This window comes from Mytilus galloprovincialis, chromosome 5, assembly GCF_965363235.1.
Source record: "Mytilus galloprovincialis chromosome 5, xbMytGall1.hap1.1, whole genome shotgun sequence".
NCBI lineage: Eukaryota > Metazoa > Mollusca > Bivalvia > Mytilida > Mytilidae > Mytilus > Mytilus galloprovincialis.
Genome location: NC_134842.1, coordinates 37,206,942 through 37,229,091, shown reverse-complemented (window position 1 = coordinate 37,229,091; position 22,150 = coordinate 37,206,942). Strand labels below are relative to the sequence as shown.

Sequence of the window (22,150 nt, the reverse complement as noted above, 5' to 3'; positions counted from 1 at the left end):
TTAAGTATTTTTGACAATCTTCTTTTACCCGGCAAGGGTTACGATATTTCACAATAGGTTAAAGTTTAACTAAGAGATGAACACCGGCCCCAGCAGTCCATGACTTACTGAATTTTAAAACTAGCTGTGTTATACCGGCGGAACCAAATGTATTTCTTTTTGGGAATTTTCCTACAATGGACCATTTCACTTTACAGTAAAGATGAAGAATAGTAGAGAGTGGTCGTTTAACTCTGTATTCTTCAATTTTTTCAGACACTTTTCTCTATTCTTTATACATTTTGACCCATTATTCTCTATTCTGTAAACCCTATCCACACCTTGTGTCCTGTTTCTGTTGCTGGCTAACGGGTACATTTATATATATATTACTGTTAAAGTCGTTCATCGTTTAAATTATGTTGATATAATTGAAAATCAACGTCAGTGGAAAAAAAAGGCATACGTTCAAGCGAATAAGATTTAAAAACAGTATTCGTAAATTATAAAAGTTATGTGTGAGCCCCTTATACTCTCTACGAAACAGAAGAAAAACCTCGCCTTTTTTCTCCGTTTTTCAAAGTACAAATCATAGTTATATTTCCGACAGACTATGTACAAATCTTGTATATTTTTTTTATGTACACAAAATGTTATTTATTTAGACTGAAATTGAAGATTGATAAAAGGTGTCCACTGTACTGTTAGAAAGCTGCGTGAACGGCAAGATACATCAATTATCCAAATACTTTATTTAATACGCTCGAATTCGGTTCAGAAACTCTTTTTTATATTTTAAAACTCATGTCCTTTACTTGCATAAATAAAGTCTACATATATACTGTAATTATTTTGTATTTACAAAATGGATCTCGTGTAATATTAGTTATCTTGGTGTAATCAGGGGTGTACAGAATTTTACACCGTTGTTGAAAATTCATACACCCTGAGGCGCAGCCGAATGGGTGTATGAATTTTCAACAACGGTGTAAAATTCCGTACACCCCTGATTACACCAAGATAACGAATTTATTTCTTATGAACAATACCTTTACTCATTTTGAAACCAGGACGTAAAATTGTAAAAATGGTAATGAAAAATTTCCAGCGTAATATTATTTCAATGTCCATGTTGCTGCACATTGTCAAACACTTTTTTACTTTATTTTTGGAAAAATTCAGAAAATTTTTGTGTTCTTTTGAGTTTACAAAAAAAAAAAAAAAAAAAAAATCAGTTTTTTTTTTTGTAGCATTTTCTTCTTATTATTTTTTTTCTAATTTTTTTTTCTTTATTTTGTGAAAATTTTATTTTTTAACCTTTTTTTGGCAAAATTTCATTTTTTTTAAATTTTGGCAAAATTTTATTTATCCCCGGGTGAACAAGGGTGGGGTGTTATTTACACCGGGGTAGTCAACCAATCAGATTGAAGTATTTTTGCTGCATAAGAAATAAGACATGTTACATAGGGCTTACAAGAATAGAAAAGAGTCTACCTAATACCAGGAAAAATGGCTTAAGGAAATAAAGTCTAATTAACTTAAGCATAGTAGAAAAACTTTAATTTTAAAAGATCTCTTTCAAACATTACTGTGCTATACCCCACTAGCACACTAACTTCTGTATTGTGACCATTACAGTGTTTTCGGACAAACACGTCTGTACTTTTCGTTTTATTTCATTGTACTTTAGACTCTGGTAAACAATCTTACGCAAGTCGCTGCGTGTTATACCATCGCACCTTAGCGTAAGACACCATCGTACTTTAGCGTAGACCATCGCACTTTAGCGTGAGACATCATCGTACTTTAGCGTAGACCATCGCACTTTAGCGTGACCATCGCACTTTAGAGTACCATCGCACTTTAGAGTCCTACATATATATACCTCCAAAGAAAATTTATTAGGCCTAAATAATACATTTCATATTGGCGCAATGTAGAATTGATTCATGCTACCAGGATTTGATTAGGAAATACTTAAAAAATCTTACCATTGAATTTTATCAAACGTACTTTTTAGCTCACCTGGCCTAAAAGGCCATGTGAGCTTTTCTCATCACTTGGCGTCCGTCGTCGTCGTCGTCTGTCGTCGTTAACAATTTTTCAAACATCTTCTCCTCTGAAACTACTGAATGGATTTGAATGAAACTTAGCATGATTGTTCCTTAGAGTATCCTGCACAAAGTGTGTGCTTCGATTTTTGATCCGTCAAAAAACATGGCCGCCGTTACTTAAAATAGAACATAGGGGTCAAATGCAGTTTGTGGCTTATATCTCAAAAACGAAAGCATTTAGAGCAAATCTGATGAGGGGTAAAAATGTTCATTAGGTCAAAATCTATCAGCCCTGAAATTTTCAGATGAATCAAACAAACCATTGTTGGGTTGCTGCCACTTAATTGGTAATTTTAAGGAAATTTTGCAGTTTTTGGTCATTATCTTGAATATTATTATAGATAAAGATAAACTGTAAACAGCAAAAATGATCAGCAAAGTAAGATCTACAAATAAGTCAATATGACCAAAATTGTCAATTGACCCCTTAAGGGGTTATTGTCCTTTAATGACAATTTTTCACAATTTGTTCATCATATTTGCTAACTTTAAAAAATCTTCTCCTCTGAAACTGCTGAATGGATTTGGATGAAACTTAGCATGATTGTTCCTTAGATTATCCTGCACAAAGTGTGTGCTTCGATTTTTGATCCGTCAAAAAACATGGCCGCTGTTACTTAAAATAGAACATAGGGGTCAAATGCAGTTTTTGGCTTATATCTCAAAAACGAAAGCATTTAGAGCAAATCTGATGAGGGGTAAAAATGTTCATTAGGTCAAGATCTATCAGCCCTGAAATTTTCAGATGAATCAAACAAACCATTGTTGGGTTGCTGCCACTTAATTGGTAATTTTAAGGAAATTTTGCAGTTTTTGGTCATTATCTTGAATATTATTATAGATACAGATAAACTGTTAATAGCAAAAATGTTAAGCAAAGTAAGATCTACAAATAAGTCAATTTGACCAAAATTGTCAATTGACCTCTTAAGGAGTTATTGCCCTTTAAAGACTTTTTTCACAATTTGTTCATCATGTTGACTTACTTTAAAAAATCTTCTCCTTTGAAACTGCTGTATCAATTTCAGCCAAACTTAGGCTGAATGAGTTTTAGAGTTTCAGAGTATCTAGTATAAATTTTATATTTCATTTCCTTGTATGTCAAGAAACATAGCTCCTATGGCTAAAATAGAACATAGGAGAAAATGATTTTTTTTTGCTTTTGAAGAAAATAGGACGATTCAAAGAACATTTAAATAAATTGAAAAGCCAAAATAATCATTGATGAGAGATTAAACCAAAAAAATTCAGGTGAGCGATTCAGGCTCTTGAGAGCCTCTTGTTTTATTTTTTTTTTATTTTTACTTGTATAAATGAAATGTTAAGCTGAAAAGAAATATTAGACTTATTAAGAAGAAATCATTTATATAGTATTTATAACCCATGATATTATGTTCTTATTTTTCAGTATGTTGCAAAAATAGAGAAATATGTATTATGGTGTGCCTATTGGTTAGGTCTTGGTGTACTATCATCTGTAGGTCTGGGGACAGGATTACATACATTTCTATTATATCTGGTGAGTATATCTTGGTGTACTATCATCTAGGTCTGGGGACAGGATTACATACATTTCTATTATATCTGGTGAGTATATCTTGGTGTACTATCGTCTGTAGGTCTGGGGACAAGATTACATACATTTCTATTATATCTGGTGAGTATATCTTGGTGTACTATCGTCTTCGGTCTGGGGACAGGATTACATACATTTCTATTATATCTGGTGAGTATATCTTGGTGTACTATCGTCTGTAGGTCTGGGGACAGGATTACATACATTTCTATTATATCTGGTGAGTATATCTTGGTGTACTATCGTCTGTAGGTCTGGGGACAGGATTACATACATTTCTTTATATCTGGTGAGTATATCTTGGTGTACTATCGTCTGTAGGTCTGTGGACAGGATTGCATACATTTCTATTATATCTGGTGAGTATATCTTGGTGTATTTACATTCGTCTGTCATGAAACACAGGATAACATACATTTCTATTATATCTGGTGAGTATATCTTGGTGTATTTACATTCGTCTGTCATGAAACACAGGATTTCATACATTTCTATTATATCTGGTGAGTATATCTTGGTGTATTTACATTAGTCTGTCATGAAACACAGGATTACATACATTTCTATTATATCTGGTGAGTATATCTTGGTGTATTAACATTAGTCTGTCATGAAACACAGGATTACATACATTTCTATTATATCTGGTGAGTATATCTTGGTGTATTAACGTAAGTCTGTCATGAAACACAGGATAACATACATTTCTATTATATCTGGTTAGTATATCTTGGTGTATTTACATTCGTCTGTCATGAAACACAGGATTACATACATTTCTATTATATCTGGTGAGTATATCTTGGTGTATTTACATTAGTCTGTCATGAAACACAGGATTACATACATTTCTATTATATCTGGTGAGTATATCTTGGTGTATTAACATAAGTCTGTCATGAAACACAGGATTACATACATTTCTATTATATCTGGTGAGTATATCTTGGTGTATTTATACCCCCTTTTAAAACACCCGCTTTAAAAAAGGGGGGGTATACTGTTTTACCTCTGTCTGTCAGTCCGTCCGTCAGTCAGTCCGTCCCATGAAACTTTCGTCACATTTTTCTCAGGAACTACACATCCACCCTTTCTGTAATTTGGTATCAACATTTATATATGTCAGCCATACCGTGTGATGCGTTTTCAGATTCATTACTTGACAACTTCCTGTTTACCGAACACTTGTCTGATTTTACACATGATAGCCAAGTTGAAAATTTTCGTCACATTTTTCTCAGGAAATACAATACAAGGATTTCTGAAATTTGGTTTCAGGATTTATATAAGTCAGCTATACCGTGTGATGCGTTTTCAGATTCATCACTCGACAACTTCCTGTTTACCGAACACTTGTATGATTTTACACATGATAGCCAAGTTGAAAATTTTCGTCGCATTTTTCTCAGGAACTACAATACAAGGATTTCTGAAATTTGGTTTCAGGATTTATATAAGTCAGCTATACCGTGTGATGCGTTTTCAGATTCATCACTCGACAACTTCCTGTTTACCGAACACTTGCATATTTTTACACTATTAATATTATCCACTTGCGGCGGGGGTATCATCAGTGAGCAGTAGCTCGCAGTTTCACTTGTTACATTCGTCTGTCATGCAACACAGGATAACATACATTTCTATTATATCTGGTGAGTATATCTTGGTGTATTAACATAAGTCTGTCATGAAACACAGGATTACATACATTTCTATTATATCTGGTGAGTATATCTTGGTGTATTAACATAAGTCTGTCATGAAACACAGAATTACATACATTTCTATTATATCTGGTGAGTATATCTTGGTGTATTTACATTTGTCTGTCATGAAACACAGGATAACATACATTTCTATTATATCTGGTGAGTATATCTTGGTGTATTAACATAAGTCTGTCATGAAACACAGGATTACATACATTTCTATTATATCTGGTGAGTATATCTTGGTGTATTAACATAAGTCTGATATGAAACACAGGATTACATACATTTCTATTATATCTGTTGAGTATATCTTGGTGTATTAACATAAGTCTGTCATGAAACACAGGATTACATACATTTCTATTATATCTGGTGAGTATATCTTGGTGTATTTACATTCATCTGTCATGAAACACATGATTACATAGACAATAACTGTTTAGTGTCTTTAAATATCAGCTGTATTTGTACTAGGCTAGGAAACAAGGTGTATGCGAGCTTTTAGCGAGCTACTACACCTGTTTCGAGCCGAGTACAAATACAACTGATATATAAAGACACTAAACAGTTATTGCCTTTATCCTGCAATTAATTCTGTATATTGTTTGTGTTTTGAAAGACACAAAAAACTTACATATTTAGTATTTATTTTCATTTTGTAATCCCTTGAGGCCCGCGTATTAATATCAAAATCACACATTACGCTGAAGACGGCTGAAGACAGGTTCGCAAAAAAAGAATCTCGAATGGTCAACAACAACACATTGCTCAAGGTGAATAATTATCTATTTTAACATAACAACTAATTTCAACAGTAAAAACAAATAACAAAACAGTGTCAAATTTGAAACAGAAGTGTACGAGTTGTCCTACGCTTCAGACTTGAAATTCATTAAACATGCATGCTGAAATTGACATGGTTGATTTTGTAAAACAATCATACACATTCAAGTTTTGAAATTGACAACTGTCATCGTCATTGGAATGCAACTGGAATACACATTCTGAGGTCACATAGGTTCAAACAATACTCAGTCCGGCAGTGGGCGGAGCTTTAAAGCAATATCTGTATAGTATACAGATACAGCACAGCGATATCTGTAGGGCTGTATCTGTATAGTAGGACACCCAATTGCAGGATAAAAACATTTTTTGAGTATCTTGTGATTGACCAGGATTACATGCAGTTCTGTTGTGTTTTGTAAACTTGTACATTTTGTCTTATCTCTAAGTCTGTTAAAAAGATTACTTTGTGTTTTTCAGAAATTCTAGATTCAGAGTTTATTTTTACATGAATTTAGATGTCATTCTCTACAACTCCATATACACAATATCCCATGTTAAATGTTATTTGTATTATTTCAGGGACCACATATTGCAGCAGTAACGTTAGCAGCTTATGAATGTAAATCTACAAACTTTCCAGAACCTCCATATCCCACAGAGTATGTATAACTAGATATATAAGAAGATGTTGTATGAGTGCCAATGAGACAACTTTCCATCCAAGTCACAACATGTAAACCTTTATACGTCAAAGTACGGTCTTCAACACAGAGCCTTGGCTCACACCGAACAGCAAGCTATAATGGGCCCAACAAAAATCTAACATAAAACCATTCAAAAGGGAAAACCAACTGTCTAATCTATATAAAAAACGAGAAACACTTATGATCCACATCAACAAATAACAACCACTGAACATTAGGTTTGCACATACTTCCCTTATATCTGAATTTAGAGCGATATCAATGGAATCAAAGTATGCTTTTTATACGACCGCAAAAATTGAAAATTTTTTAGTCGTATATTGGTATCACGTTGGCGTCGTAGTCGTCGTCGTCGTCGTCGTCCGAATACTTTTAGTTTTTGCACTCTAACTTTAGTAAAAGTGATTAGAAATCTATGAAATTTTAACACAAGGTTTATGACCACAAAAGGAAGGTTGGGATTGATTTTGGGAGTTTTGGTCCCAACATTTTAGGAATTAGGGGCCAAAAAGGGCCCAAATAAGCATTTTCTTGGTTTTTGCACTATAACTTTAGTTTAAGTAAATAGAAATCTATCAAATTTTGACACAAGGTTTATGACCACAAAAGGAAGGTTGGGATTGATTTTGGGAGTGTTGGTCCCAACATTTTAGGAATTAGGGGCCAAAAAGGGCCCAAATAAGCATTTTCTTGGTTTTCGCACTTTAACTTTAGTTTAAGTAAATAGAAATCTATCAAATTTTGACACAAGGTTTATGACCACAAAAGGAAGGTTGGGATTGATTTTGGGAGTTTTGGTTCCAACAGTTTAGGAATTAGGGGCCAAAAAAGGGCCCAAATAAGCATTATTCTTGGTTTTCGCACAATAACTTTAGTATAAGTAAATAGAAATCAATGAAATTAAACACCAGGTTTATGACCACAAAAGGAAGGTTGGGATTGATTTTGGGAGTTGAGGTCCCAACAGTTTAGGAATTAGGGGCCAAAAAGGGGCCCAAATAAGCATTATTCTTGGTTTTCGCACCATAACTTTAGTATAAGTAAATAGAAATCTATGAAATTTAAACACAAGGTTTATGACCATAAAAGGAAGGTTGGGTTTGATTTTGGGAGCTTGGTCCCATCAGTTTAGGAATAAGGGGCCAAAAGGGTCCAAAATTGAACTTTGTTTGATTTCATCAAAAATTGAATAATTGGGGTTCTTTGATATGCCGATTCTAACTGTGTATGTAGATTCTTAATTTTTGGTCCTGTTTTCAAATTGGTCTACATTAAGGTCCAAAGAGTCCAAAATTAAACTTAGTTTGATTTTAACAAAAATTGAATCCTTGGGGTTCTTTGATATGCTGAATCTAAAAATGTACTTAGATTTTTGATTATTGGCCCAGTTTTCATGTTGGTCCAAATCGGGGTCCAATATTAAACTTCGTTTGATTTCATCAAAAATTGAATAATTGGGGTTCTTTGATATGCCAAATCTAACTGTGTATGTAGATTCTTAATTTTTATACGCCCGGGACGGGACGTATTATGGTATACCGTTGTCCGTCCGTCCGTCCGTCTGTCCGTCCGTCGTCCACACTTCGGACAATAACTCAAAAACACTTTCACCAATTTCCAAGAAACTTTGGTGAATTGTTTATATCTATTGACGTAAGCTCCCTTTCGTTTTTTTTGAATTTCAGATTTTAAGTTTTGGATTTATGGGGCTTTATTCATAAAAAAGGGGGGATTTTCAACACTTCGGACAATAACTCAAAAAGGCTTTCACCAATGTCCATGAAACTTTGGTGAATTGTTTATATCTATTGACGTAAGCTTCCTTTCGTTTTTTTTTTAATTTCAGATTTTAAGTTTTGGATTTATGGGGCTTTATTCATAAAAAAGGGGGGATTTTCAATACTTCGGACAATAACTCAAAAAGGCTTTCACCAATGTCCATGAAACTTTGGTGAATTGTTTATATCTATTGATGTAAGCTCCCTTTCGGTTTTTTTTAATTTCAGATTTTAAGTTTTGGATTTATGGGGCTTTATTCATAAAAAAAGGGGGATTTTTAACACTTCGGACAATAACTCAAAAAGGCTTTCACCAATGTCCATGAAACTTTGGTGAATTGTTTATATCTATTGATATAAGCTCCCTTTCAATTTTTATTAATTTCAGATTTTTAGTTTTTGATTTATGGGGCTTTATTCATAAAAAAAGGGGGATTTTTAACACTTCGGACAATAACTCAAAAAGGCTTTCACCAATGTCCATGAAACTTTGGTGAATTGTTTATATCTATTGATGTAAGCTCCCTTTCAATTTTTATTGGAAAATGACGCTTCAGCGGCATTGTTCCGATACAATTGACCAGAACAACAGGAAGTCGATTATTGCCTCCGCCTACCGCACTCGGTTTCATATTTACTATTTTACACACTAACTGGTATCTGCTTGTATTTCGCTACACTCGAACAAAGTGTTGTAGTTGGAAGGGCACCAGTTTACATACTTTGTTTTATTTACAACAAAAATGTTGACCTGTCTATAGAAAGGCTTGTTTAGTCCGCGGTTTTATTCACCAAAATTGGACCTTCCAGAGGGGGTGCGGACTATAGAGTACAATAAGCAAGACATAAGAGAACCGGTTCAATTTCGCGGCGAGGTGTTTGTTTTCGTTCCGCCATCATTGATATTGTAGAGGGCACTCTCATCATTTTTCAAACTAGTAATTTTAACTCATCCATATTAATAAGTTATTTCTATTTAATATCAAATTAAAACTGATTAATATAAAAACTAAACCTTTCATTACAAATTTCTCGTTTGTTTTCAATGCATTTGAAATAAACTGGTATCTGCTAGATTGAAACGATCCAAACATAGTAAAAAAGACAACCGTAAACCAGCTTAGAATTTGTAAACTACAAAACGTAATCGGTTATTGTTCATTCCGTTTTGGTGTTTCATACCGACTTGTGTGGTTTGTATAAGCTTAAGACCCTTCAAACATTAATGTGATAGGTATAATAAAGACTTTTTTACAAGAGGATGGAACTGTTTTACTTTCAAAGTCGTATTATAGTGATATCTGTTATGTACGGATTCGACTTTCAACGGTTAATTTCTTCTTTAACACGTGCTTTTTAAACTTCCTGTTTAAACATCGCAAGTTTCAAAATTGTTTTTTAAGTGAATTAAACTTATTTTAACAATCATGACGCGTTTTAGAATCATTTTTACGCAGTTTCTACTTCTGTTTGATGATGGAAAACAGCTTTTCTCAAGAAAATACGGCAAACGATCGCAGAGGATTTGAAATATACAAGTCAAATCGGCACCTGGTTAAATCGGCATCTAGTCAAATCGGCACCTATTTCAAGTCAATTCGGCATCCAATAATATTTGTTATAATATTTTCCATTCAATTGATAAAATAGTTCAGAAAAATAAATATATACAAAATGTACATGAACCCCCAAAAATGTGAAAGTTAATATTTTTGGACAATCCCTTCCTAAGGTATTTATCTCTTTTTGCTTAAATACTGAACAAAATTCTGGCAACCCCTTTCTTATTTTTACTCTTTTTGCTGAAAATACTGTTAAAAATATATGTTTAACATGGGTGACGAATTGACTATATCAGGTGTCGATTTAACCAGGTGCCGATTTGACTATACTGGGTGCGAATTTAACCAGGTGCCGGTTTGACTACAATTCTTTGAAATTACCTGAGTTTCATTAGACCTTTGATAACAGTAACAAAACGATTACTTACCTAAAATTTTGTGGGGAGAAGGGGGTTCTGAATATGTACCAGTGAGAAATATACAAGCCTTTCTACTGTATTTATTTGGTCAATTCAGGTAGTCTTGACCTATTCATTTGTCTTTAAAAAAAAACCAGCCAGTTGTCATCTTCACTTCACACACACACATATACAAATATCAATTGTATGCTTACGAGACATGCTGCATTGTTAAACTAATTACGGTATGTGAAAATCAAGACTTGCATAAAAATTATACCAATATTAGAGACAGTGGCGTCATTTTTCCTCAGAGCTTTCAGCTCTTTGATTAATTTCAGATTTTTAGTTTTGGATTTATGGGGCTTTATTCATAAAAAAAGGGGGATTTTTAACACTTCAGACAATAACTCAAAAAGGCTTTCACCAATGTCCCTGAAACTTTGGTGAATTGTTTATATCTATTGATGTAAGCTCCCTTTCAACTTTTATAAATTTCAGATTTTACATTTCCGTGTTATGAATTTTTATGCTTAAAAAAGGGGGGATTTTCCAATTTTGGGACAGTACATTTAAAGCATAAAAGACAAGTTAAAAGAGCAACGGGCGTATCATGCGCTAAAGCGCAGCCCTTTATTGGTCCCGTTTTCAAATTGGTCTACATTAAAATCCAAAGGGTCCAAAATTAAATCAAAGTTTGATTTTAACAAAAATTGAATTCTTAGGATTTTTTGATATGCTGAATCTAAACATGTACTTAGATTTTTTATTAGGGGCCCAGTTTTCAAGTTGGTTCAAATCAGGATCCAAAATTATTATAAATATTAAGTATTGTGCAATAGCAAGAAATTTTCAATTGCACAGTATTCAGCAATAGCAAGAAATCTTCAATTGCACAGTATTGTGCAATAGCAAGAAATTTTCAATTGGACAGTATTGCGCAATAGCAAGAAATCTTCAATTGCACAGTATTGTGCAATAGCAAATATTTTCAATTGCACAGTATTGCTCAATAGCAAGAAATGTCTAATTGCACAATGTTGTGCAATAGCAAGAAATTTTCAATTGGAGTTATCTTTCTTTGTCCAGAATTGTAGTTGAATCAACTTAAATCATTGTTTTATACAATATACAATGTATATATTCACTTTTACTACCAACTGATAAATTAAAACAATCTTTACCATTCAGTGATAACAAGCACTTTATTTTACATTTTAATATTTTATGATGTATTTAAATGAGTAGTGATTGTTGCAAACTCCATTTAAAATTTGAATTGAGATCAGTTTTGGAAAAAGGGAAAGGGGGGATGTGAAAAAAAAGGAGGGGGGGGGGGGGGGGTTAAATTTTTCTCATTTCAGATTTCATAAATAAAAAGAAAATTTCTTCAAACATTTTTTTGAGAGGATTAATATTCAACAGCATAGTGAATTGCTCAAAGGCAAAAAAATATTTTAAGTTCATTAGACCACATTCATTCTGTGTCAGAAACCTATGCTGTGTCAACTATTTAATCACGATCCAAATTTAGAGCTGAATCCAGCTTGAATGTTGTGTCCATACTTGCCTCAACCATTCAGGGTTCAACCTCTGTGGTCGTATATAGCTGCGCCCTGTGGAGCATGTGGTTAAAATTTTAATTTAAAGTTTCTTTAAGACTTGCTTACTCTTGAAATTCATAGAATAGATTGATTGTGTTAAACTTCCTAAAATTTTATAAGCTTCCAATATAAACGATATCTTTTAGTAGTTGGAAAGTTTTTTTTTCATTTGATTCTTTTCTTCTTCAACAACAAAAAGTTTTGTGTTCAGTAATATTTTGAAGATTAGTTTTGCTGTTAGAATTGTTTTATTTTGTGAATGATAGGAATCAATCTGAATTTTATAATTTTCTGGATTTGTTTTAATAAATTTCTTTTGTTGAAATAGCATTTTTCTTTAATTTGCTTGTGTTTCTTTCCCTATTAGTTGTATGACATATAGTTTCTTTAATATTTATTATAAAGAAGAAGATGTGGTATGATTGACAATAAGACTACTCTCCTCAAGAAACAACCAAAATGATACAGAAATTAACAACTATAGGTCACCGAACGGCCTTCAACAATGAGCAAAGCCCATACCGCAAAGGCCCAAATGACAATGTAAAACAATTCAAACGAGAAAACTAACGGCCTAATTTATGTAATTTATAAAATATATTGATGAACAGATTTGATTTTTAAACTGTGTTAACAAATAATGTCATATATGAATAAATGTATATATATAGATCCCTTATTTCATACACCAGATTAAATTTAAGTAATATTGTATTTTTAGAATTGTTTGTCCGGAAGGTGTTACAGATGGCAGCACAGTATCGTTATGGACTATAATGAATAAAGTCAGACTTGAAGCTATTATGTGGGTATGCCATATATTCAACCTTTATGGAAATGATATTGTTTCCTAAATTATCATAGCAAATAAATAAACTCATTATAGATCATGTAGATATTTAGATAAAATTGGGAATGGATATAGGGAATGTGTTAAAGAGACAACAACCCAACCTGAGAGCAATATTCACCAAAGGCCACCAATGGGTCATCAACACAAAGAGAAAAATCCCGCACCCATGGCATGCCTTAGCTGGCCTCTAAACAAAAATGTGTACTAGCTCAGTGATAATGGATGTTAAACCCGAAATATATAAATGAACTAAAATTAAAAATCATACAAGACTAACGCAGGCCAGAGGCTCCTGACTTGGGACAGGCACAAAAATGCAAGAATATTTTTTATACCACACCATACAAGAAGTACTAATTATTGGATAATTTATATTATAGAGTGAGAGATTACAAAATTATATCTTTATGTTTCAGGGTGCTGGGACAGCACTTGGAGAATTGCCGCCCTATTTTATGGCAAGGGCAGCCAGGCTGTCAGGGGCAGATCTTGATGACGATGAGTTTGAAGAAATAGAAGAACTCATTCATGAGAAAAAAGAGCATCCTGAAGAATTAGTAAGTCTAACAGGTTATGGTCCGAGTGAGAGCGTGTACTGTTATTTTTGGCCTTTCATGTTTTTGTGGGTGCCTTCTAGTAATCTTCTGTTATATATGCCCCACCTACGATAGTAGAGGGGCATTATGTTTTCTGGTCTGTGGCTCCGTTTGTTCGATCGTCTGTCCGTTCGTCTGTGCATCCATTCAGGTTAAAGTTTTGAGTCAAGGTAGTTTTTGATGAAACTGAAGTCCAATCAACTTGAAACTTAGTACACTTGTTGCTTATGATATAATCTTTCTAATTTTAATGCCAAATTAGATTATTACCCAATTTCACGGTCCATCGAACATGGAAAAGGATAGTGTGAGTGGGGCATCCGTGTACTTTGGACACATTCTTGTTCTGTCTATTTTATAATTTTTACTTTTGTCCTTTGTGCATTTTGTGTCAACTTTTGTGAAACCATTGACACAATTTAAAATGTAAGTGGCATTCTATCTTTTTTAAACTCCCCTCCCAACAACCTAAGCTTTTGAGGTTTAAATCTAGGAATCAGACTGACTATCTGTCTGTTGGTCACTTTACATAGTTGTAGAACTCTACCTGAAAATGTACATGAAGGAATATAATCTTGGTTGTATTGTGATAGGGGAGATAATTGAACTTACTTCAATATAACAATATGTGGCACCCTATTCAGGCTTGCAAAATCAATAGTCTTACTGCAAAACTCAAATTGCTAGGCAGCAGTGCAAATTTTGAAGTACTTAAGGCAAGAATTTTGTGATGTTTGCTTACTTTGCGAAATGTTCTGAAAGAGTAGAGGGCACCTTTATTTCTTTTCAAATTCTTTAATGATTATCTGTTCCATACTAATATTCAATTTAAAAATATTTACTAATAAATATCAAAATGTAATATAATTCATTAGACATTTCTTATTTCTATTCATAGCATTGCATAATGATGTATAAACTACATTTTTACGTAAGAAGTTATTTATTGGATTTGGTGTTTAAGACAGCTGCTGGCGGATAATTTGGCTACGGTCATCACACGTTTAAGCCATGAATAAATTTAACAGTAATTTACTAAAAGCTAACACCTAATATCAAGTTGTATTTTTTCCCCAATATTTATTATGGATCGGATTTCTACATGTTTTACATACTTACAATGAAATTGTTTACAATTTACACAAAAACTTTCCAATATTTTTTATTTTTTTATACGCCCGTCGTCTTTTAGACGGGGCGTATTATGGTATACCGTTGTCCGTCCGTCCGTCCGTCCGTCCGTCGTCCACACTTCGGACAATAACTCAAAAACACTTTCACCAATTTCCATGAAACTTAAGTGAATTGTTTACATCTATTGACGTAAGCTCCCTTTCATTTTTTTTTAATTTCAGATTTTAAGTTTTGGTTTTATGGGGCTTTATTCATAAAAAAGGGGGGATTTTCAACACTTCGGACAATAACTCAAAAAGGCTTTCACCAATGTCCATGAAACTTTGGTGAATTGTTTATATCTATTGATGTAAGCTCCCTTTCAATTTTTATAAATTTCAGATTTTAAGTTTTGGATTTATGGGGCTTTATTCATAAAAAAGGGGGATTTTCAACACTTCGGACAATAACTCAAAAAGGCTTTCACCAATGTCCATGAAACTTTGGTGAATTGTTTATATCTATTGATGTAAGCTCCCTTTTAATTTTTATAAATTTCAGATTTTAAGTTTTGGATTTATGGGGCTTTATTCATAAAAAAAGGGGGATTTTCAACACTTCGGACAATAACTCAAAAAGGCTTTCACCAATGTCCATGAAACTTTGGTGAATTGTTTATATCTATTGATGTAAGCCCCCTTTCAATTTTTATAAATTTCAGATTTTACATTTCCGTGTTATGAATTTTTATGCTTAAAAAAGGGGGGATTTTCGAATTTTGGGACAATAACTAACACTTTCACAAAATTTTATGCAACTTTGATAAATTGTTTATATCTATTGACATAAGCTCCCTTTTCATTTTTATAAATTTTAGATTTTACGTTTTCTTAAGTAATAAATTTTTATACCTAAAAAAGGGGGATTTTATGAAACTTTGGTGAATATATTAATGTAACATCCCTTTTGATTTGTATATATATTTCTAGTTGATCATATAAATTCATTTAAAGCATAAAAGACAAGTTAAAAGAGCAACGGGCGTATCATGCGCTAAAGCGCAGCTCTTTATTTATTTTGTGTTTATTTAGCATCCGTACAGTCATAACAGTGTTCTAGAATCCTTTTCAACATTTTGAACTATAAACATTTTGAACTATAAACATTTTAAACGACCATGATCTTGAAAGTTGAAGAATTTCACTGAGTGACAAAAAGGTTTTTCTGAATTCCTGTTGCAAAAAGGGAATGGGGACTTATCATACTGGGCTTTTTATGGTAATTGTCTCTTGTAAGTGTAACTCCTCTTTAACATCTATGCACAGACATTGATGATACTTTCTCTAATTTTTGTGCTATTTTCACATTTCCTGACCGGTGTGAGAAAAATATTTCTCCTCACTAGTGAAAAATCTGTTCTCGGCAAATGATTAGTCGAAATTTGATTATGACATCTAAATGTTTTGTTTTCTTCTGAATTGTCCTATTGTGATGCCAAGAAAAAAGGCGGCAATGCCTGATGACGTCGCATATAAAGAACACAAGTTTCTGAAAATCTTTAAAAAGAAGGATAAAAATCATTAGAGAAACAGATTGCGACACTATAACTCGTGTATTACGATATTTCTCCACTTGAGACAGTTAAATTTTAAGCCTCGTGCTTTAAATAATAAAATTTAACTGTCTCGAGTGGAGAAATATCGTAATACACTTGTTGCAGTGTAGGAATCTATATAGATACAGTTGTTGAACACTACTTGACGGTGTAAACAAAGAAACGTTATCTTGTTCTTACTGTCAGAGTGAAGATAATATTATTTATGGTTTTGGGGATATCCATTTTAAAATTCACTAACAGTGTAGGTATTATACCTCCCTTTTAAAGCGAGCAGTATATAGTAATTGTATGTTTAACTTGTTGGTCTGTTTGTCTGTTCATTCTCATGTCTCATATTTGGACTGTACTATATCTTCTGAAGTTTTTAGGCATCTTGTTTCTGAACCAGCATTGAAAAGGATTTCATTTAAAAAAATTAAAGAATGTTTCTTGCATAATGATATTGAGCACATAAATAACCATATGCTACGTTTTAACAAAACTCATGACTTTGCTTTTTTGTTATGTTGGCTTGATTTGTCACACTTTTTACAGTGCTTACAGGGTATGACTTTGTTAGCTTTGTTCACTGTGTTTGTTAGTTTTTACTGTGATAAATAACATTAAAGGTACCAATTTTTCTGCACCAGATGTGCATTTTGACGAGAAATGTCTCTTCAGCAGTCAGGGGACTTACTTAAATGAGTGATTTTCTAAATCACTGATTTAAGTAATATTATTTCCATACAGATTGGAAGTAAGAGTTGTCTTTCTTTAACATGTTTAATACTCACCTATTTAAGTAGTACAAATTAATCACTAGAAGAAGTGATTGAATTTTATTATAGCTTTAAATATAGAATACTAATGATCCAGAGACTATTTATGTTTCTAAACTTATCAGAACCAACATCTGTGTTGTCTAGGATGACCAGGTCATTTCAGGTGATGACCTTGTACTGAATCTAGGATAATGACATAAAAATCACTTGTTTAAGTATCATACCTCAATTTCCTTCCCAAAAATCACTTATTTAAGTATCATTATTTTAATAAACCCCACTAATTTCAACACCCCCCGAACAGTGAAATTTTTATCGCGAACAGTAGAATTTTATTACATAATCTGAAAGATGAAACCTTGAACTTTACAGGAAAAATACTCCCACTGCTGGGAAAAATCTGTTAAGAAAGTATGAGTTTATTATGTAAAGCCATTATTATAGCATTTTTTCAACTAAAATAGAATTTGCAGATAAATGATAGCATCAAAGGCATAAACCTTGCTACATAAAAGAAGCAAAAAGTTCATTTTTTCCAATTTTATTAATGAAAAGATATTATTAAAACCTATGTGTTTAAAATTTTGGTAAAACTACAAAATCACAATTTGTGACAAAACTTCAATTTTGCTACTCAAATAAGTGATTTAAAAATCCCTTATTTCAGTAAGTCCCCTGACTGTTCAGCAAAGCTTAAAGTGGAAATATTTGAAAATCCAAAACTTATAAAAAAAAAATAAGAGCATATGAACTAAAACGAGGAAAGTATAGCTAGAAGCAAATTAGCAACAAAATTTTTTTCCATTATTTTAAATCAGTTCATATTTCAAGTAGATCTAAAGTTAACAATGGTTAAATAGTAGAATTAAATGTGTCCAAATGCATTTAAATAGGAAACAAACAAGAAGGATTTGAAATTTCTGTTATCTCAAGCATGTTTATTGGAAATGAGTGTTTAATATATTATAATCTACTGTCTTATGTTTTACTATTTCAGGGATTTATGGAAAAATCTAAATTAGCTGTACATAACCTTGTACAGAAAGTTGGGTTCTTTGGTATTTTAGCCTGTGCATCGGTAAGTACTGAGCTAGATAAACATTACTGGGGTGTCAATGTAAGGTTTAATCTACATATTAGTACTTTTAATTTTTTGTCTGAAAATCTGCTTGAGAAAGTATAAATCTTAAAAACATCACTTCTGGAAAAACTTTTTCCAAACAACAAAACATTTTTTCTATAAACATGGTCAAGTTGTCCATTATCAGACAAAAAACACATGCTTTATTTTAATCTGTGCCTCTTGGTTCTTTAATTCTATTTTTAAATCTGTATAAGAAGTCTGTCAGTTAAATATATGAGCTGCAGATGCTCCGATATTGGTACATATCTATTGATAAAATATTAAATCTAGGCTAATTCTGGAAATTGGTATTGTAATCTTTTAAACATTGAAAAAGCATACAGTCACACTAATAGATTTTATTTAAGTTATCATTGTGAAACTGGATTGCCTCTGAATTTGTATAAATTCAATTTTGATTGTCTTGACTATAAATTTTACTTTTTTTTTTTTACAGATACCAAACCCTCTGTTTGATTTGGCAGGAATAACATGTGGTCATTTTCTCATTCCATTTTGGACATTTTTTGGTGCAACATTAATAGGAAAAGCTGTTATTAAAATGCATATACAGGTAAGTTCTATGTTATGTTGTTGGTAGCTATCTCGTAATGAATACTCATTTATTTTAATTCATACACATTTGCAGTGTACTATAGAAAAAGTAGATACTGTGAAAGTACTTTTAATTCGTGGGTATCATATTTCGTTTTTTTTTTTTAGCAAAAGTTACATGTTTGTGAGTTATTAGAATTCATGGGTTCTAGTTTACTGAAGAAGAAAAAAAAATCGAGTTAAAAATTGATACATAAAATCTATCACTGTAGTATTTGATTTTATTTGTAAATATGCTACTGTAATTTTATCTTTTCTTTTCAGAAATTATTTATTATATTCATGTTTAGTGCACATCATGTGGAAACTATAGTCAAGTTTATAGGGTAAGTGTACAGCATAAAAGAGAAAGGGTTTTAAATTATATCTTTTTCAAAGGATTTTGACATTTATTTTTTCAAAAAGAAATAAGGAATTTAATTTGCTCCAGTATTTATAAGGAAAAACAAATGACTTAATATCACAATCATCAGGGGCGGATCCAGCCATTTTAAAAAGGGGGGGTTCCCAACCCAGAGTAAAGGGGGTTCCAACTATATGCTCCCATTCAAATGCATTGATTGTCCAAAAAAAAAGGGGGGGGGTTCCAACCCCCGGAACACCACCCCCACCCCCACCCCCTGGATCCGCCACTGATCATACCATACAGATACTGTAAATTCAGTAATTATTGTGTTCATTAATTTTTGAGATTTTTTTCAAGAATGTACAAAATTCCGAGATTAGTTGTTGCGATTTTGGAAGAAGCTGATATGTATTTAAAAAAAAATATCAGAATCTAAGCTATTATTGGGATACCCATCCAGTCGCATTATTTGTATTGATAGTAACCTCAAAATAATTTCTGAATTTAGATTTTGGATGAATGTTTCAATATTTTGAAAAAGTAGAAGTGCCAAAGTAACACATTTAGATTTTACTTATTTTACAAATATTTCTTCACAACTATTTAGAGCCAAGATATTAAGATGTCAATTTTTACAGTAGAACTGCAAGATGACAAATTGTTTTAGTTTAGTCATATGAAACCTCAAATTAAAAAAAAATATCATATGTTTTTTAAAACTAAATGGATAGTTTTCATTATAAAACTTATGTACATATACTTTTTTTTCTGAGGAAAATTCTTTAATTTGTCCACATTTAGAAGAAGTTTACTTATTTTTAATTGCTTGCTGCCAGGAAACTTCGGCTTCAAAACACAGCATTTAATGAGTAGCCATATTTATTAAACCATAACAGACAGATAGAAAAAAAATTATACGATATATTTGCGTAAAAAATGATAAAATCGTGCACAGAGGACTAAGTTTATGATATATACATGCATTTGTTCAAGAATTAGATGAACATTATTTTTCACCAGTCACTCGTTTCTTATGACTTTAAGTGAATTTTTAAATGCATTTTAACTTTTTTATTTCAGAAAAATTCCCTCCATAGGTATATCTTTACAGACGCCATTTAAAGAATATTTAGAAGTTCAGAAGAAAAAGCTTCATCATAAACCAGGAACTCATGTCAAATCTGTAAGTACTATCTAACAGGGGTAGGTCTGAGTAAGGGAAGGAATTGACAAGTAGTAGCTTTCTCAAAAGACTGACTTTTACATTTTATAAACATGCAAAGATATTAAACCAATTCATAACATGAAGCTAATTTATTGTCTGTAAACATTGAATAGCAGTGGAAAGTTGCATATACCCGTCACATTATTGCTTCTCTCTAAATGTTATTTCTTTATATACATTATTTTTATGACCACATAAGGGCATTATGTTTTTTTGTCTATGTGTCCTCTGCTCGTCCATCCGTCCGTCCCACTTGAGGTTAAAGTTTTTGGTCAAGGTAGTTTTTGATGACTCAACTTTAAACTTAGTACACATGTTCCGTATGATATGATCTTTCTAATTATAATGCTGAATTAGAGACCATTTCACGGTCCACTGAACATAAAATTATCTGTACTACGGACACAATCTTTTATATAACCAAAACAGTAACCCAACATTACAGAAAACCATCTGGAGACAATATAGACTGATGTCATCTAGAGTAGAAAAAAACATATGCACTTACTTAAATGAGCACTTCTGACATAACACTTTATAACTTATTCTTTGTAATTTCAGGATTCCAACCTGTTGGGATGGATATTTGAGAAAGTTATTATTGTAATGGTTGTTTATTTCGTCCTGTCAATCATCAACTCCACAGCCCAGAGCTACCACAAAAGACTGTGTAAAGAAAAGCACAAGAAATCTCAATCATGATTAGAGATATTATGTGTATAAAAAAACAGTGCAAATATTGTTTGTAAAATTGTACTACTGTTTGTGTGTGTGTATTTGTGAGTTCAAACCATATTAGGTTAATTCTTTTATACAATGTAGCACATATCATTTCAGTTGTGTAGTTTTTCAATTGAACTTTTCATTTACTATAGTCATGTATTAAAGGATGGAAATTCTATTTTCTTATAATTTTCAATTATATTTTTGTTAATATTATTTGTTTGATTTTGAAATATTTTGAAACTTCACTATTTAAAAGTTGTTAAAAGAATTAATTTATCATGGCATATTTATTGTATTTGAATGTTTGTAATACGAATTCTGAATAACTTATTTAAATATATATAGTTGGCTATATTAATGGAAAACACTTTATCGCTAATCCTGGCTGACCCGGCCGCTTGAACTTTTGACGCATACAACAATCACTTTTCCATTGTGGCGTCAGATATTTTGTTTTGTGACGTCAAGTTTTTAAGAGAACCTGTGTAATATCCAGTAATGGCGGACAAATAGCGATAAGGTGTATGCTTCATACTGTGTTAAAATTAATTTCAATGAAAATGATATCAGACAATGCCGTTGTTTTCAGCTCAACATACATAGCAAAAAACTATTCTTGAAGTTAATTTTTCAATGAAAATAATAATAAAGAGATATGGTTAGATTGATGCTGGATTTCAAATAATGTTGGTACATGGTTCACTCGTTGTTGAAGGCCATACATTGACCTCTAATTGTTAAATTCTGTGACATTTGATCTCTTGTAGAAAGTTGTCTCATAAGCAATCAAACCACATCTGTTTATTTATATAAATATATATGCTATTTAACTCACCAATGATCACATTTTTTTTGCTTTCAGAACATGATTTAAGACCATATTATTTATACAATATATATTCTCTTCCCCTTTGAGGTGAATTAAGTAAATATTTAACAGTGATAACCCTGTCAGAATTTT

The 22,150-nt window shown here is 32.2% G+C and overlaps 1 protein-coding gene across 5 annotated transcripts in view; it reads left to right on the top strand.

Annotated features, from left to right (window-relative positions):
• LOC143075738 (vacuole membrane protein 1-like) overlaps window positions 1-22,150 on the top strand; it is a 32,507-nt gene extending 10,357 nt beyond the window's left edge. For all 5 annotated transcript variants that reach the window (XM_076251294.1, XM_076251293.1, XM_076251291.1 and 2 more), the window contains 9 exons: window positions 3,502-3,612; window positions 6,747-6,826; window positions 12,935-13,022; window positions 13,483-13,623; window positions 18,152-18,232; window positions 18,735-18,851; window positions 19,157-19,218; window positions 20,319-20,421; window positions 21,025-22,150. In XM_076251294.1, coding sequence (XP_076107409.1) covers window positions 3,502-3,612; window positions 6,747-6,826; window positions 12,935-13,022; window positions 13,483-13,623; window positions 18,152-18,232; window positions 18,735-18,851; window positions 19,157-19,218; window positions 20,319-20,421; window positions 21,025-21,165 — 924 coding nt within the window. In that variant the 3' untranslated portion in view covers window positions 21,166-22,150. The remainder of the gene's footprint in view (window positions 1-3,501; window positions 3,613-6,746; window positions 6,827-12,934; window positions 13,023-13,482; window positions 13,624-18,151; window positions 18,233-18,734; window positions 18,852-19,156; window positions 19,219-20,318; window positions 20,422-21,024) is intronic.